General features: G+C 35.7%; 2 protein-coding genes across 6 annotated transcripts; one reads left to right on the plus strand and one right to left on the minus strand.

Moving 5' to 3' along the window:
- Positions 1-1,525: 1,525 nt before the first annotated feature.
- knl1 (kinetochore scaffold 1) lies at positions 1,526-12,799 on the minus strand. Of its 3 annotated transcripts, XM_043247575.1 has the most exons (27): positions 12,687-12,796; positions 12,314-12,399; positions 11,649-11,688; positions 11,349-11,408; positions 11,174-11,259; positions 11,037-11,089; positions 10,853-10,874; positions 10,638-10,678; positions 10,396-10,442; positions 8,217-10,166; positions 6,405-7,940; positions 6,144-6,252; positions 5,968-6,035; positions 5,585-5,683; positions 5,396-5,511; positions 5,163-5,253; positions 4,940-5,056; positions 4,390-4,477; positions 4,213-4,296; positions 4,081-4,120; positions 3,888-3,992; positions 3,408-3,508; positions 3,254-3,319; positions 3,025-3,134; positions 2,759-2,877; positions 2,429-2,554; positions 1,526-1,728 (listed from the first exon to the last, which is right to left on the minus strand). In XM_043247575.1, exons 2-27 carry the CDS (start codon positions 12,331-12,333, stop codon positions 1,632-1,634), a joined length of 5,391 nt encoding a protein of 1,796 aa, XP_043103510.1. In that variant the 5' UTR covers positions 12,334-12,399; positions 12,687-12,796; the 3' UTR covers positions 1,526-1,631. The 3 variants fall into 3 exon arrangements, with proteins under 3 accessions (XP_043103510.1, XP_043103500.1, XP_043103493.1); XM_043247565.1 differs by having other exon boundaries at positions 6,405-10,166; positions 12,314-12,367; positions 12,687-12,799; XM_043247558.1 differs by having other exon boundaries at positions 6,405-10,166.
- A 175-nt stretch (positions 12,800-12,974) lies between these two features.
- knstrn (kinetochore localized astrin (SPAG5) binding protein) lies at positions 12,975-16,015 on the plus strand. Of its 3 annotated transcripts, none has more exons than XM_043247586.1 (8): positions 12,975-13,096; positions 13,455-13,562; positions 13,823-13,849; positions 14,138-14,237; positions 14,362-14,476; positions 14,553-14,614; positions 15,110-15,184; positions 15,533-16,015. In XM_043247586.1, the coding sequence occupies exons 2-8, from the start codon at positions 13,471-13,473 to the stop codon at positions 15,662-15,664; spliced, it is 603 nt and encodes a 200-aa protein (XP_043103521.1). In that variant the 5' UTR covers positions 12,975-13,096; positions 13,455-13,470; the 3' UTR covers positions 15,665-16,015. The 3 variants fall into 3 exon arrangements, with proteins under 3 accessions (XP_043103521.1, XP_043103529.1, XP_043103538.1); XM_043247594.1 differs by having other exon boundaries at positions 13,001-13,096; positions 13,436-13,562; XM_043247603.1 differs by having other exon boundaries at positions 13,008-13,096; positions 13,459-13,562.
- The last annotated feature ends 2,322 nt before the right edge of the window (positions 16,016-18,337 follow it).

Below are 18,337 nucleotides of genomic sequence, written 5' to 3' on the forward strand. Positions count from 1 at the left end.
CATAATTCAGTGTAAATTGTAATTAATAATCGCAATAACAATTTCGTGGTAATAATCAACAAATATGATTTTTGTCGTAATCATGCAACTCTAATAAAAATAATTACTCAGTAATGCGTTTTAACATCAAACCATTGATTCCATATCTATAACATTACTTGAATTAGAAGAGAGCTATGCTTAGAGGCCTTTCCTTTTATCAGTGGAAGCATTGTTATTGATTATGGACTCGCATTTTTATTAAAACTGTTTAACAATTGAAGTCAGCTGCGGTAAAGGCCTGGAAAAACACCACAAAGGAGTCTGCCTGATGTTCATGATTTTTCATGACCCTCAGCAAAATATACATATTTAAGGTTATAATAATTCGTCCGATTACATTTGAGTTCCTTAAATTTGGGGACTTTGTTTAAAAATGGTTGTAATTCCTAAGCATTTTATGCTGTATTTTTGTTTAACCCCTTGCATGAAGTCTGCACTTCGATTTCATCTTCAATGTTTCATTATATTTTATTCTCTATCACTAGAGAAAACTAGCTTAAAACACTCTTTTGACTTCACAAGACATTATCTGAATGATTTACTGCAGAGGATCTACTGGTGAGCGAGTGATGTAATTCATTTTTTTTCTAAATCTGTTCCTATAAAAGAATCAAACATCTACATTTTCAATGGCCCGAAAGTGAGTACATTTTCATTCTTTGTGTGAACTATTGGTTTGAAGACATTTTGCACTTTTGTTTGTTTTGCACCGCAGTAATTCATGTGTACAAGAACATTCCTTCACTGTCAGTTTTTGCGCATTCTGTGTTGCACAAAATTCCCACTCTTGAGATGAACAGAGCCCATCCATTTATCTCCATGCAGTACAAGTCTTGTCAAAGGTCAGGATCATTCCTAAAATCTTCTCCTGTGGTGTCACGGCATTAAATCTTGATTACCTGACAGCTAGCTGACAGTAACAAATTATTAGCTTGACGCAATACAAATCATTCTTCTGTTCACGTCCATGTAGGAGATTGCTGGTTGGGCTTGAGGCCAAACTAGCCTTTTGAACGATGGCATACAATAAAGAGTTGCAGCGCGTTACCACCGATGTTATGAATAACATTACGGTGATTTAATTATCTTAGATTCTTGTAAAGCGTTTTATTTCTGGCTTAATTATGTTAAGAGAATGATTTTCACAGCGAGGACTTGGTTTTATCCATTGGTTGTGTGTTTTTTAATCACATATTGAATCTGTAATTTTAAATGGAGGATCTCTTTCAACACCGATTTCTGTATATTTCAGAACTCTAACTGTAATAAACACCCACACAAAGCAGAGTACAAAATAGAGACATAACAGCATCACTCCCATCATTTACTTCAATAACCAAGATTACCTGTATTCTTCATATGTAATTACCATCAGCGGTAGCATCTGAGGCTCAGTTACATCATATTCCATTAGCTGGATTCATGAAGCAAAGATCCAGTCATAACAGGCTTAAAAAAAGTAAAGAATGCAGCAAACTTCATGTTGTTTTTGGCTACATCTTCAATTATTTATTTGATTATGTAAAAACATCAATATATACACAAACAAAAGACAGTAAAGAACAGATTAAACAATGAGGCCTGGGATCTTAGCACAGGAGGTCATCATGAATGTTCTTAAGGACTTTTGTCAGATAGTTCTTGGCTGGTTTGACTGATGATATGATGTCTTCGATTTGACTCAACCTACAGAAGACAGCAAGCATGAAACAGACTCAATATCAACGTAATAAACATGTAGTGTGAATAATTTACAGTGAAGTAATGAACTTCACTGTAGCTATTGGTCATTTTCCATTTCAATGTACCACGGAGCACATGCTAATAAATTATCTTGAGACAACTGCCTTTGATTTATTATACATTTTGTCAGGATCAGAACCAATGTGAACTGGATTTCATCTACAGTACAGAAGTGAAAATTAGTCTGTGGTATATAGGAAAATGTGCTATAAAGCAGTGGTTGCCAACCACGTTCCTGGAGGGCCCCCTCTACACTGCATGTCTCCTTAACACACCTGACTAAGATCTTCAGTTCATTAATAGACTCCAAGACCTGAAATGGGTGTGTTAGACAAAGGAGAGATGCAAAATGTGCAGTGTTGAGGGGCCTCCTGGAGCATGGCTGGGAACTGCTGCTATGAAGGACTCCAGTCATAAACAAGGTTTCTGTCCAACACAGTGAGTTATAATTAATATTACTTTCATATTTTGTACTTTTCTTTAAACTGTTAAATCTGTTGTGCTTCACTAAACGTTGCCTAGAGACTTCATATTTCCTTCTAATAACAATCCTGTCTAACAGAGGTGATGTTATCTCCACTCACAATGCCAGATAACAACATTTCAACTTGTTGTGATCTAAAAATGTTAATTGCTTTCGAACCTTGTATCCCCAACATAACTTTTGAAGTCCTGTATGTGAAGTGGCCCAAAGGGATAGTCTGGTGTGACCATCAGACTTAACTCAAACTTTTCAAACGCTTTCAGACTTGAGAAGATGACATGAACTCTAAAGGAGGAAAAACAAAAACAGACGCTTACAGTTTGACTAATCTGTCATTACGGTTGCAAACTTTTCTGAAAGCAGGTCTTCATCAGAAACTTCATTTTGAGATTTATAGGTTAACAATGTTAAAAACCTCCACAGAAGCAACACGGCTCAACATGCCAAGGAAAAGTGCATGAATAAAAGCTAGTAAAAGGCGTAACGTACTGTGTGTCTGAACAGCTGATCTTCAAGATGCGGAGCTTCAGTCCCCACTTCTTCAGCCGATGAATCTCCTCGCCCAAGAGCCTGAGACGGCCCACCACCAAACTAATGTCATGAAGCAGCTGTTGAGAAATTATCCAACAGCATTTACAGTTAATCTTGTCATATATAATTTAGACTAGATTTTGCACAGTGCACACCTTTGTAGCAAAACAATGTCTCAAAATATTAAAGACTGAATGCTTCTACTTTGTAGTGTAAACGTTTACCTCTGGTATATGTTGGGTTGTTGGGTACCTCTTTGTCCATTGAGTTTGAAAATGATAGTGTAGTGAAAGTAACTTGTGGACCATGCTTGCATGAGACTCAGACTTTTCCACTTAAAAAAAAAGAACGAAAAAAAAAGTGTGACGGGAGATCCATACGAAGGGGAATTCAAATATTTATATGTAATATAAATACATAAAATAAAAAATGTAATTTAAGTTGTTTTCTTACCATCCAGGTGCAACTGGAAGCTTACATCTATATTTCGCTCCACATCCTCAGTCATCCATTCCTTTCCTAATAGGCAAGAGAATATTGTATACTACTATATGACAATAATGACAAAAAACCATTAGGAGTAATTATGTAGCGATAATCAACTCACCAGCAGGTGTTAGCAGGTTCACCTGCAGATGTACAGTTTTGTGAAGGAAGGTAAACAAAGCCCCCTTTTCATCTGTCGCATCAAGACGCCACTCGTTCAAACTGAAAGACAAATTACACCTTCAGCACAATACATATATGAATGCTAGGTAAAGTAAAATAACAGCAATAATACTAAACATACTGAACGCAACATGTAGTATTTAGCAAATATAAAAATTAGCAAACCACATGGGTTGAGCATGGAAGTGTCATGTCTGCTCGCTTGTCAGGTGGCGTGCTAGAAAAGCTATCAAGCGATTATAATCAACAAAGCTCACAGAGAGTGAGCAATGTAGTATTGTTGGCTGCTTTTTACCAGCTGAATTGATTATAATAGGGGAGTTCTACAGTTATTGTCACTCGTGTGCTGCGCTTGCAGTGTAGACAGGGTGCCGAAGTGCTGCTGCAATCGGTTTTAGATTGAAGGAAAAACATTTACCTGTTCAAGGTTGCAAGATGATTCTTAAGGCTACTGGATTCCCCTTGCAGCTTCTCCTGTTGGCTCTCCAAAGACCTTAGCTGAATATCCAACTCACCAATTTCCCTAAAAAGTTCAGAATTTTAATAGTCAGCAAGAAAATAAAATGTAATAAAACAATAGAATCATTTCCTGTGGTGCTGATAGAAGATACCTCTCCTTTTCTGTGACAACTGAGTTAAGTCTCTGCAAATCTAAAAACAGAAAGAGGAAAAAAAAAAACAGACAAAACATTACATCTTCCTTACCAGATTCATAACATGTTATAATAATGAAGCACGCTTACCCTCTTCCTTAGCTTTTAAGGCTGGTCTGGTCTGAGGAGCGTCAAGATGATCTCCCATAATCATGGCCTCTACAGATGCAAGTTCTAGTACAGAAAAAGTACAGCAAGTTATTTAGCTTCAAATATTAATATAAGATTATCTAGTACTTTATGCTCTACACAAGAAGGAAATCCTACCAGTTTCTAAATCATTAATGCATCCATCCAAGTCTTCAATCATTTCATTCGTCTCTTTGATTTTAGATATCAGACTCTGTTTTGCATCCTAAATATATTGGGGGGGAAATATAGATGGACAGTGGATAAGAATAAAATAAGTCAGCGTCGGTTAGCACTAGTGTATTTAACAAAATTAAAAGTTCTGCAAAATCAACATTTAACAGACAAACACTACCCAATATTACAACCTTTTCTTCTGTAGAAACAGACTGAAAATACTGATGACAGATATACTTGCATTGCACCCAATTAAATTCTAGTAACAGTAAATCATGTTCATGGCTGTGATGTATATGAAGAATTAGGGCTATTATTTTACATTTATTTCTTTATTATTTAAAGAGGTTGTGTCCTTCATTTCCCTGCTTAATTCCTGTTTTAAAAGTAAATGCACACAAAAGAAATAAAAGTGTGCTCCAATCTATTTCCTACAATTTATTTATTTAGATTAGATTATTAGTTATTTAACAAAATCAACATGTTAAAACAACAAAAAAAAGGTTCTTACCTGTGTCGTTTTGATGAGCTCTGAGTAAATGTCTCTTTTCATTTCATGAGAAAGTGCTTTGCTTCTTTTTCCAAAATAAACTCTTCGTTCTTTCAACTTGGAGCCAAAGCTTTTTAACTGAGGAAAACAAATATACATGAAGATTTCATCTCAAAGACAAACAATATAAGTTGTGATTTTAATGACTTAACACAAGATGACCAGGGCTATAAAAACAACATACTTGCTCTTCAGAGAGAGTACATAACTCTTGCTGAAGGGCTCCATTAATGCATCCCAGGGATTTCTCTTGTTCAGGCATCTGTTCTTTAAGTCTATGAAGAAATATAATGCATTTTTTTTATATATAAATGTATAATTAATGTCAGTAAAAAGTGCACACATCCCCACACACGTACAAACATGCAGTGACAGTGTTTTTATTGTCAGCTTTATCAAATCCAGACTGGTACACACCTTTCTACCATCTCTGTGAGATTCTTACAGTCTTGCTCATATGCTCTCTGCTTGGGGTGGTATATGTATTTCTCTTTGAGCAAATCCTCCATGGTACGTGTCTCTCCAGCTCTACACTGAAAAAGGAAAGCGATGCGTTACAACCATTATTTGTTTGCAAATAGAACAAGAGAAAACCAGACCACTTACACTGTCAGGAAGAGCACTTGGTCTAGATCTGTGGATAACAAAGTTGATGCCAAAGTGGCTTAAGAATTCATTGACTGTGATGCTTCCGTCCTCAAGTTTCTGAAAGTAAAGAAATGAGATAAACAACTATACCTTCATATTGTAATAAATTGTTATTTTCCATGCAAAACATGTTAGGGGGTCAAAGCACACTTTGACTAAACAATTCACATATTTAAAAGTATTATTCATGCATTTTGCAATTACAAAAAGGCATGAGTTACTGGATGAAGTGTAAGATTTATGGTTGTTAAATCCCTTAAGTATGAGCCACAGTGATACGCAGTACACAAAAAAATCCTTTTAAACATAGGGCATAATGGGAGTGTGCGTAATAATGCTACCTTGTTGAAATCAAATACTTGATTCAGCGTCCCATCCATATGGCAGTCAAACTGTGAGTATTTGAGAGCTGTAAAGCAGATCACATTTTCTTTTATGAATATACCTCAGTGAAACCTTCTTAACAGTGTTGCATAGTGCATGTCACCGAGTCTGAGAACTGACACAAGTAACTCACTGGATTCAGACACTCCTGTATCTTCAATTGTCTTTGCCCTGGGATTCTGAGCAGCATGCCTTGTAAAATTACCTTCCCACTGTACGGCAGCTTCATGACAGTCAGGCCCCTGAGGAGACAGAATCTTAGGCATTAGCATAATAATGCACAACAATGGAGCCCACGCTTAACACTTTATTACAGAACATCCTCTAAGCGTGTAGTAGGAAATACCAAGCAAACAAAGTATTAAAGGAAAAATTATTAACATTTTGTGCCTACCATGTCAGAAACACAGACTTTCTTGGTTTGTTCTGCTGTAATAGAGTCTTCCTCTGAATGTGGCCTTTTAAAACAAGGACTAGCGCTTGTGTCTGTTTCAAACACCTCATTCTCCAAAGGCTCTTCATACTTGGGTACAACCAAAGAACCATCCAGTTCATCTTCCTTGTTATTTGGCCAATTTTCAAGACTCTTGGACAAGTCTTCTTCGCTGCTCATTTCAGGGAACTCTTCATCATTAATATTGACTGTTTCGCAGTTGCCATTTTTTACAGCAACATCAAAATGTTTCTCTAGTTGAAGAGACTGTAAATCATAACTACTTATGGTCACAGTTTTGTTAGGAGTTGCAGTTGTAGCTCGTTTCGGTAGTTTTGGTACAATACCACACAAAGACAACCTTGATGAAAATGCCGTCTTTTTGAGACTAAAAGGTGTGGTCTTCTCATGAACAGATTTATTTATTTGCTTGACTTTAGGTGTGGCATTTGAAGTTAGCTCTTTGGAAATTTCACACTGCTCTTTAAGGGAATTCTCAGGGAGGCAACATGAAGGCAGAGGTGCAGTTGTGCTTCCTGTTATCACATTTTGCTCTTCCTGGATACGCCTTGACATGTTGCGAAGCTCCGTTTGAAAGTCAGCTAAACTTCTTCGTCTTGCTTTTGCATGTTGCTGCTCTTCTATAATGAAGGAATCAACTGCAGACTCATTTGAGGAGGAACCTTCAAGTTGGACTGAACCTGTACTTTGTTCCTTGTTAGGCCAAGGTGCTTGACCCTCTTCTTTTCCAGAGCCACAAAAAGTCTTTATCTGTGCTTCTTCATTAAAAGAAACACTCTGCTCAATTTCAATGGGCATTGTAAGGACCTTTGTAACTTGCATATCACTGTCTTCATCAGTCAACACATTGCTTGGATGTGCCATTTTGCAATTTTTTTCCAATTGCATGATGGCTGGGCCACAGGATATTGTCTCTGTGTTGTTGCATTTAATGTTTTTGCCATTAAGATCAAAAAAGTGTTTTGAGGGGAAGACGTGGTTAATAGCACACTTGGCAGGTTCACTCACTACATTTTGTTCTTCACTTGACACGGCGGATCTAGAAACAGATGTTGACGCCCAAAGTGCACTGTCATGCACTTTGATCTCTGTAGCACTTGCTGCCAATGTGTTTTTTGAGTCAATTGCAATCGTGTTGCATCCTGTTAGTTCCATTTCATCATCAACACAGGGAATAGCTAGATTTGATGCACTGGCTTGACATGTCATTTCCATGCAGTCAGACTCATCCTGTATTTGACAACTTTGTGCTACAGGCAACAGATTTCTCTCATGCTTACTTTCCTCTCTGGATGCAAAGCTTTTTAACACGATATTGCCAGTGAGTGCCTGGGTTATCTCCATACTGTCAACATCAGGACTGAAGGATGTAGATACAAGGTTCAGACTCTTCCTGGAATTACTGAATAGTTTGGCCTTCTTGCAGTTTTCAGCCTCAAGCACAACAGTCTGGCATTGTGTCATGTCCATGTCATCATGGTTGGAGAAATCAGTCTGACGCTTATCAGCTTCAGTATTTTCAGGATCACACACCAAGGGCATCATTCTTACTCCTGACTTTCTTTGAGACATAAAAGCTTTATATTTTTGCTCACTAACTGGTGCCATGGGTACCTCAGTCATCTCCATAGGTTCAACCATAGTGATTGTTTGATTAGCAGAGAATGTTGCTCTTCTTGCACCAGTGAGGTCCACAGCACTCCCTAGCCAGGTACGGTTCGAATCAATATTAATAGTGGTGCAACCGGTCAATTCCATTTCATCAGGACTTGGGGTTGAAATACTATCATAAGTATTTGTTTGGCATGTGAAGTCTATACAGTCACTATCATTATGTTGAGCTAATGTAGTTGTAGCAGGCATCAGAATGCTTTGACCTCTTTTCTTCTTGGAGGCTGGAAAAGCATTATGGATTATACGCCCTGTGAATGCTTGAGTCATGTCCATTCCATCACTGCAATCAGGTCCAGATACCGATGTACCAGGCCAATTCTTTCTTGAGTTGTTTAAAGGTTTGTCTCCATTGACCTGCTTGGCATCGAGAAAAATAGTTTGACACTGTGTCATCTCCATCTCATCTGAATTTGCAGTTTGGGTTATTGAGAGGTGGTCTGATTTGATGGGATTCATTATCAATTCTTCTCCAACTAAATCAAAGCAGGGCATCTTATTTACTCTGGAAACTGGATGCAGAGCTTCGTTCTTGATATTGCCTGTATGCCGATCTTCTCGAACAGATCTGGATAAAGGCACAAGGGGCAAACTATTCCTTGTGTTGCTGAATGGCTTGTCTCCATTGACCTGCTCGGCCTCAAGAAAAATTGTTTGACACTGTGTTATCTCCATCTCATCAGAATTTGCAATTTGGGCTATTGGGAGGTGGTCTGATTTGATGGGATTCATTATCAATCCTCCTCCAACTAAATCAAAGCAGGGCATCTTGCTTACTCTGGGAACTGGATGCGGGACGTCCTTCTTCATATTGCCTGTATGCTGATCTTCTCGAATAGATCTGGATAAAGGTACAAGAGGCAAACTATTCCTTGTGTTGCTGAATTGCTGGTTTTCACTTGTCTGTTTGTCATTGAGAACAATAGTATGGCACTGTGTCATCTCCATATCGTCAGTAGTAGCAGTTGGAGCTATAAAGTTGTTCGTAGATTTGTTTCGATCCACCATATCTACATTTTCAAAAGAATCAAAAGTAGACATCTTGCTTACTTTGGCACCTGGAGGATGAGCTGGCTCACTTGTTGTGTCTTTTTCTCTAACAGATACATCAAATGTTCCCGTCATTTCCATATCATCGGAATTAGTTGTCTGGGCTATTGAGAAATTGGTCTGTAAATGACCAGCTTTATTATGATCTGCTGTCTCTGCATTTCCAATCATATTAAAGGAGGACATCCTTCTTACTGTGGGAACTGAAGACTGAGCTTGCTCCTTCATGCTCATTGTGTAGTCTTTTTCACGAACAGAAACATTGAATGCCCTTGTCACTTCCATTGTATCACTGTCCTCAGAGAAATTATGGGATCTATTGTGCTCCAGAGGAGCCTGGACATCACAAATGATATTTCCTGTAACTTTAACATTGATTGCAGCAGTCTGGCTCAAAGTGAGCTCCATGTCATCTGGGATGTTCGAAAAGGCAGATGTCATGAATGAAACACCTCTTTGATTTACAGAAACAGAGGGTGTGAACAGCTCAGCATTACCTATGTTTTCAGTTACAACAGTGTGACTCTTGGTTGTCTCTATACCATTTTCTTCAACAATTCCAATACGAGAACGCCTTCGCTGAAGTCCTCGAGGTTGTTGCGGGTTTCCCTTGCCACCTGGATGTTGCTTAACTGGCAAGTGATTCTCTTTATCAACATCTGATGTGCTTGTATTGGCTGAACAGAAGATATTACCAAGCTGATTTTCTGAAGAGTGGGGCTTAATGGTATTTACAGTGGGTAAGCTCATACTGGCAAGAAAAGCACTGAAGTCTGAGTCATTGGCAGCATTTTTCCTCTCTGCTTTTGCTTCATGTGGCAAACCCTTCTGACTTGGGTTTGTTTCTTCTTCAAATTCATAATCCTTATCAATTGTAATTGTGTGACTCTGAGTAATATCCATGCATCCAGTATCGTCTCCGAGCAGCATTGTTCTATCCACACAGTCATCTTGCAAGACTGGATCAGAGAAAAAATTCTCCTACAAATTGAGAGAGAAAGGTCAAAATAATCATTGTATGTCAAAACATGGTGTGCATCAATGACAAATAAATACAAAATATAGAAATACTAAATGCAGTAACTGACAGTCACGCTTTGTGTATTCAAACACTGCAAATTAAATGTCAATGGTAGCATGCATATTTTCATCAAGCATCTCAAAGAAATACATAATATTTTTGCTTTTCCAGTTCTAGAGTAGTACTTGCCTTATGCTGGGACAGATAAAGAGGAGTGTTCAACAATGTATCTAGGCCTGAAAAAAATGGAGATGTTTAGTGGTTCACTGTTGAAAACCATGCATGTAGATGCATGTAAATACATTCATGAGATCAGTAGATTGTGGTACAGTGAACATCCCATTTTGAAACCACTTGCACTGTGAACAAAATAGGAGAACAATGTTTCATTTGGTCAACAAAGTTTGACATCTTTTTCATGAAAAGATTACCTTTGATTTGGTGACTTCCCTCATCCACAAAACACAGAATCCTGTCATTAGAGGGAGAAAAGAAAGATCGATACAAAAAAATTAAATAAAATCATACAGTACTGATTTAACATTAGAAAGATTGAGCAGGGAAAGCATTTTGGCTGAACAGTAGAAAAGCAGCTAAAGATGTCTACCTTGAACAATTTGAGGGAAAAAAAAAAGTCATAACTTACTTTTCATTTGGTCTGTCTCCTCCTGAATTTAACAAAAAAGAGAAGTAAATAAAAAAAAAAAAACAGTGCACATTTTTTTATGCATGCAACAGAAATATTTTATGCTTTTTATTTGAGAGAACTGGTACACATAATCCTTAACCATGAACTCAGGTAACATGTTAAAAACAAATCAACTGCTTACCAACTTGTGTGTTTTGAATAGATGCTAGAACAGGAGATTCACTCTTTGCATCACTGTGAAATATCATAAATGAATTATCTACATATGCAATTTATGTTTGTATCTTCTAATAAATTGGTCAAAATCATTGCACTTACTTGGTAAAGACTCGAACATTATTTGTTGTGGCAAAACTCACTCTTCGTGAATTCCTTTTCTTCTCAACAGGCTTGACAATTTCCTCCTGTATAAAAAAACAAAACAAAAAAAACATATTTTTAATGTAAGTAAACAACAACAAATTATATTTAAAAGACTCAGTAACTTAATCACCTTTTGTTCTTCTTGCTCAGCTCCATGTATTTTCATAGATGTTCGAGTAGCTTTTAAAATCTGTCAGGGGACAATCAAGAGGCAGTATATTATGTCTTGAGACATTTTGAAATTGAGTAAAATTTAGAAGAAAAAGCTCAACATTTCTTGCAGACTGTAAAGAAGTGAATATCAGTAGGACACCTAAGAAGCTATCATTTGTTAACATTCTTCCATTACTGAGAATATATTCATGCTAAACTAGTATGTAAAAGATATTGAATTTATTTATATATCTTTAGTAACATAATAAATACATACCGAAGACAGTCTTCTTTTTGAGGATTTTACCGCCTCATTGCTGAAAAAATAAGTTTTTTTTTTTAAAATAACATATTGTGTAACTTACCTGGAAAGAAAACTTACTTACTTATAAAACATGGATATTTATTACATCACATCACATAAAATGTAACTATTTATCAAATGCTTTAATCTAATGAAAATTTAAAACATTGAAATCAATTTTACAAGCCCAAAAAGAAAGTTTATTTTGTATTAAGTCAATGTATGAAAATAACTAAATGATAAAAAAAAAAAATCTTATGTATGCTTATTTACACAGTCATTATAAACGTAAGAAATCTAATAATCAGTCATTATAAAAAGGCTACTAAAGCCTAAACGATTAATGTTCTATGAAAAAAATTTAGGTTATGTCATAATTACAAAAACAACAGTTCTGACATTATCAAAAACGTTATCAAAACGTTAACTGAAAATCTGTCTAGAGCTTAAGTCAGTGAAACGCATAAAAGGACACTGGAACGTTTTGTAAATGCGCAGACCAACTCAAACATTTATACACAATCAATAAGTGTAAGATTGCATTATTCATCCAAAGCTGCTTGTCGACTCGGTCCACATGACTCCTAAAGTTACTAGCTAAATGAATAAATAAAGTGCACTATAAGAGATCAACTTACCCTAAATTCAGCTGCTCCATCTTCAGTTGATCTGAGTGATACAGCTCACAAAAGCTTAAAAAAAATACAAGCGAGGAACACTATATCTGAAATGTAAAAAATAAAATAACTGAAACGTTTAAGGTAGTATGTTAAAATTACTCTAAACCTTTTCTACATTATAGTAACACGTCTGTATTTCCTCAGGGGTGTTTTGTTTCAGTCAGTGAGCTCTGACTGTCAGACTAGACATACGTTAGCTCATAGCAACAACAACAGTATTATTATACTGAAGAAAACAAACAGCTCTCGGCATTTCAATCTCTTTAAACATGTATTACTTTCATGAAATCCAATTTTTCAGTTGAATGAAATAAATTGCAACACGCAATACCTAAACTTAATTTCCCTCCATTCGCTGCTTGTCTTTTTTCTTCGTAAAATTTGAACTCAACCGCCTCGTCTCTTTCTCGCGGCACTTTCCGTGACTTTACACGTGACGTGTTCCCCTCGCGCCCTCTAGTGGAGCGGAGAATTATTATAGCGGTTTAAATAAAACATGAAAAAAGACACCATGTAGTTCTTTGGTTGCAAGTATTATTAACTGAAGAATCGTACAACCATATGCGAATATTTTATATACAGGAATTTCGTTTCAACGTCACGTGCAAATTTCAGTTTAAACCACTGATCCGGATTTGCAAAGGAGGCGGAAGTGACGTTATTTATTTTGAAAATTCATGGCGCTGAATTAAATCGGGACTTTTAAAACGTCTATCTACTGATCCGTTTTAGCTTGGTGTGGTAAGTTTATTATACAGTCGTGCTGTATTTTAAAGTAATTTTAGGCATTTTGATTTTCGTTTTGAGATCTTTTAGTTAAAAATGGCTTTGCATATATGGAGAGAAAACTGGTCAGTTGACTTGAGCGACATATGATGTTGATGCGATTTTATAAGATGATGCGATTTTATACTATTATATGAAAATGCTGAAATCAAGAAAACATTATATATATATATATATATATATATATATATATATATATATATATATATATATATATATATATATATGGTGGTAATGTAATTCAGACCGGCAACGTTGCAGTTAATTCGGTATTTTGCTTGAACATTATCGCAGTAATTGGTTGTGTCTACAGAAAGCTGCATTCAGACATGAAAAGAGTTCAGATAAAAGACACGGGGATTCCTGCACAGCCCAGCCTGGCATCCAGAGCTGCACATGTCAAGAACGACACAGAAAACAAGTGGGTATTTTTGTTAAAAATCCTTCAAATATGTCACCCTGTCTGTGAAATTCAGGTTAAAGTCTCACAATCTAATAATATAATAATAAAAAATCTATTTCAATATAATTTTTCATCTTTGACATGGCCATACTTTAATATTAATCATTTAGACTTTTGCTGGGTTTTCACAGACGGGGTCAATTTTTTTTTTTACTGTGAAAACACCATTTTTTTTAATATATAAGCATAATATTCTTTTTTTTTTTTGTTTTTTATAGGAAAAACCAGTACAGATCTTTGAAAGTGTAAGTACCAATGTACTTGTGAAGTTAATAAATATGATGAAATAAAAGTGTTGTTTTGCTGGTGTGATACTACTGTTTAGTCCAGGAGTCCCCAGACTCGTGTCTAACCGTAATCACCTGAACCAGCTAATCAAGGTCTTAAGTACGCTTGAAACTACCAGACAGGAACGTTGAGGCAAGATGGAGCTAAACTCTGCAGGACACTGGCCCTCCAGGATCAAGTTTGGTGATCCCTGGTCTAGTCCGTTTAAAAATGTAAATGATTACTACTTTGATTTTTTTTTTCAGGCCATCTACAAGATATGGGCAACAGAATGATATAAGGGAGCAGAACAGAGTCCTGACTTCAACAAAAGAAGACCTGCAGAGACAGCTTGAGGAAATGAAGGTGACTAGACTAATCATTGATGTAGTGTTCTCCTCAAATACAATAACTGTTTTATGGTGTAGAGTGATAGAACAGTTGTTGTGGTCACTAGAGTCAAATAGATTTGTTTTTCATGTTTCTTAAGGGAACTGTGACTGGCCTGGAGCAGCGGTGCACAGACCTCCAAGAAGAAAATCGCGAAATACAAAAACAGCTGCGAGACTGTCATGTCCTCCTTGTTGCAGAAAGCCTTGACCCAGGTTATAATTTATTTTAACTGTTGGATTGGATTGACACGTGTGAAATGTATTGCACTCTAAACCACATCAAATTCAGTTTCAGGGGAAAAGTTGGGCCAGACAGCTCAACAGAAGGAAGAACAAAGGAAAGAAGTTATGGTAACAAGTTTTCTCCCTATATTTGTATACTTTCATATGATGTTTATATTTAGTTTTATGTAATATAAACACATTTAAGTATATATTAAAGAAAACGTGTTTAAATATTAATTTAAATACAAAAATGTAAATTAATATTTCAAAAAGGAAACAAAAGTAATAGTAAACAATAATAATGTATATATTTTAAATCTTTGACTTTAGAAAACATGAGATGTTAATGACTGGACCCGTGGTCACTGCAGGGACATATAATAGGGATTGATTTTATAATCAGCCATATTGTACAGTCACACCAACACCTTTTAGGGTCTGATTACTATTATGTGGAGAAAGGTGTAGAAGACTGCAACCTGAAACACAAACAAAGTCTAATTCTGGTCTATAGCAGGATCCATCCTGACAGTGTTGTTTGCTGCAGGGCTAATTTCCTATGGGAAACTGACTCTCAATTAATTATTACTTTACTATCCATTTTGTTTTTTCTACTGGTAGATGGTTTCTCAAAATCTGCTGACTGAGCTGAAACTGTTTGGCGAGACGGCACAAGATCACGAAGCGAATTTACTAGTGAGTATCAGCGTGGGTTTTATTTTTATTTTTTAATATTCAAAAATACTGGGTTATTTATCCTGATTTGAATGTCCTGCGGCACTGACCAGACATTAATACAAATGTTTCACTAAGACTGATTTATATGAGGATGAAATTACACACATTCTGCTCTGCTGGGCTAGAGGCTGTATAATTAATCATAACGCCAGGTCCACAGCTGATAAAATATTAATTTGAAATGTTCTAATCCTTCTAAATGTTATTGAGTGCGCCTCTCCAAAACTACTGGAATATGGCATGACCTAAAACGGCTTCGGCGAGGGTTTTGTCAGTCTCTGTTTGCTCCTCTGTGAATGCTTGTAGGAAGTGCAGAACATCATGAGGGACCTGACGGAAGCACATGAAAAGCTCCAGCAGGAGAGGGCATTGTTCACTCTGGACGTGGAGGAAATGGAGAGAGCTTTGGGGGAGGCAGAGAGACTCTTGATGGAATAAATGAAAGAAACTCTTTCAGTGGCCATAAATACTGCAGCGCCATATGGTGTTGTTCGGAGATCTATCAGTCTGAGAACGAGAAGCATTCTGCAGAAGTGTAACATGCTGTTGCATTTAAAGGAACGTACAGCTCCTAACATTTTACGAAACACATTTTTAAGAATGCTTTTGGTTTCAGAATGATTCCTGTTTTTGTCCACTTACAAGTCAAGGTATTATGAAAAATCTTCATGTACCTCTAGAACAGCAAGGCACTTCTTAAACGATGCTTACTGTATATTGTTTTTATTTGAATTCTTTGTGCAAAGATGACCTTAAACATGATTAAATGTTAAACTGGCTTCAACAAGACACATGCCTCTTCTTTTAGTGCTGTGTTTTCATAGTGTTTGAGATCTATAAAGCGATGCCAACTACAAGTAGTAGTTACATATTACAAAAATAAATAAACTGAGTATACTTTATAAGCGCTTTCGGGTTTAACATGGAGATCTAAACCAGACTGCTTGTGATGTGTAAAACAAGATGAGCCACTGAATTGAATTCATTGCTATTCAAATGAAACCAGGTACAATTTTATTGTTATACTGTTTTTTTTTTTTTTTTTGCATTTTTTTAAGCTGGTTTATGTGAAAGTAATAGTAATATTTCACCCTTAAATGAAAATATACTCATGCTCAGGCCGTCTGAGTTACATACGAGTTCCTCATGAGAAAAATATTCGAGGAAATGTAGCATTTCATGAATTGCTCACCAATGGATCCTCTGCAGTGAATGGGTGCCGTCGGTACGAGAGCTCAAACAGCTGATAAACACAGAATAATTCACAAGTAATCTGCGCAACTCCAGTCCATCACTGTAACATCTTGTGAAGCAAAAAGCTGCGTGTCTAAAAGACACAAATCCATCAAGACATTGCTTCTGGCTAAAACACAAGTTCTGCTTCCATTAAATTGCCATAATGCAGGGAAAGTCATCTTGTCTGAATCAGAAGAGAAATTTGAACAGATCAAACACTTTTTACATGCAAAAACAGTTTAAAAATGTGTTGGTGGGTTTTGATGCAAGAGCAGGAGAAAGAAGTATTATTACACTTTAAGATGGACGTGTATTTTGCCCATTAGCAACTTTTTTAAAATAAAAAAACACCTTAATTTTGAGTTTTGGTCCTTATACAAACATGCTATTCACTTCACAAGACATTGATTGATGGAATGGAGTCATTTGGATTATTAATAGTTATATTGTTTTTATCAGCCGTTTGGACTCTCATTCTGACGGCACCCATTCATATTAGTGAATCCAATGCAAAAGTTCTCCAAACCTGTTTTTATGACGAAACAAACTCTGCACCTTGAATGACGTGGGTGAATTAATTTTCATATTTGAGGAAACCATTCATTTGTGCGCATAGTATTTCATCCACTACACAAGTACATACATATGTATACTATATGTATATAGCAACACCAAATAAACAGCATATACCATCTATTCCTTGCACTGCTAGACTCTGATGATCATAACAGAGGATAGATTTCCAGTGTGACAGTTCTCTTCATACTGCCAGCTTGCATAAACTTGTTACAGAAGAAGTCCCTTCACTTGAATCAACGTTGAATGTGTTGAATCCCGCATTACTATAGCAACCAATGCAAATGTCAAAAAATGACACCCATCGCCTCAACACATACCTCATTTGATCACGTCCAAAAAAATAGTTCTGACAGTCCCCTTCTACCGATCCGATCTGAAAAACAAACTCCTGAACAGCGTGAGCGTGATGTAACGGATAGCGCGGTTGAGCCAAAGAAAGAGAACATTTTCTGTGAAATACGTACCTCATCCATTTAATCATAGTAATCAAAACAAGTGCATTACAATGATGAAGCCTCAATATCAGCAAATTACAGTGATACAGTGTTCCTACAATAAGCAAAAGAAAAGAAAACATTTGGAAATGTATGGCACGTACATTATATGCATGTATGAAAAGAAAATTCAAACCAAAACATCACTTGTTTTAAAGAAAAACAGCACAGCATAAGTTCTGAGAAAAGCACTTGTGCCATTTGCTTGCAATGTCAATGTTTTTAATGATTGTTTATCTAATACAAAAAACGTTCATATATTTATAAGCGTGGCTTAAGTGTCCAAATATGTCTGGGGCCACTGCGCATCTCATCAGTGAATGTGTCGTATGAATACAGATGACGTATCTGACACTTTTTTGGCATTTAGTCAACAATATGTGTGTATATATATATATATATATATATATATATATATATATATATATATATATATATATATATATATATATATATATATATATATATATATATATATATATATATATATATATATATATATATATATATATATATATATATATATATATATATATATATATATATATATATATATATATATATATATATATATATATATATATATATATATATATATATATATATATATATATATATATATATATATATATATATATATATATATATATATATATATATATATATAATAAATAGGTAATTTGCTTTAGAAATAATGGCAACAAAAGATGAACACAATATTACTTCATAATATATATATATTTTTTATAATAAATACAATTTTTTGTTGGATGTGAGTGGTACTTTCCTGTGCAAAAGATCC

This window comes from Puntigrus tetrazona, chromosome 1 (genome assembly GCF_018831695.1).
Source record: "Puntigrus tetrazona isolate hp1 chromosome 1, ASM1883169v1, whole genome shotgun sequence".
NCBI lineage: Eukaryota > Metazoa > Chordata > Actinopteri > Cypriniformes > Cyprinidae > Puntigrus > Puntigrus tetrazona.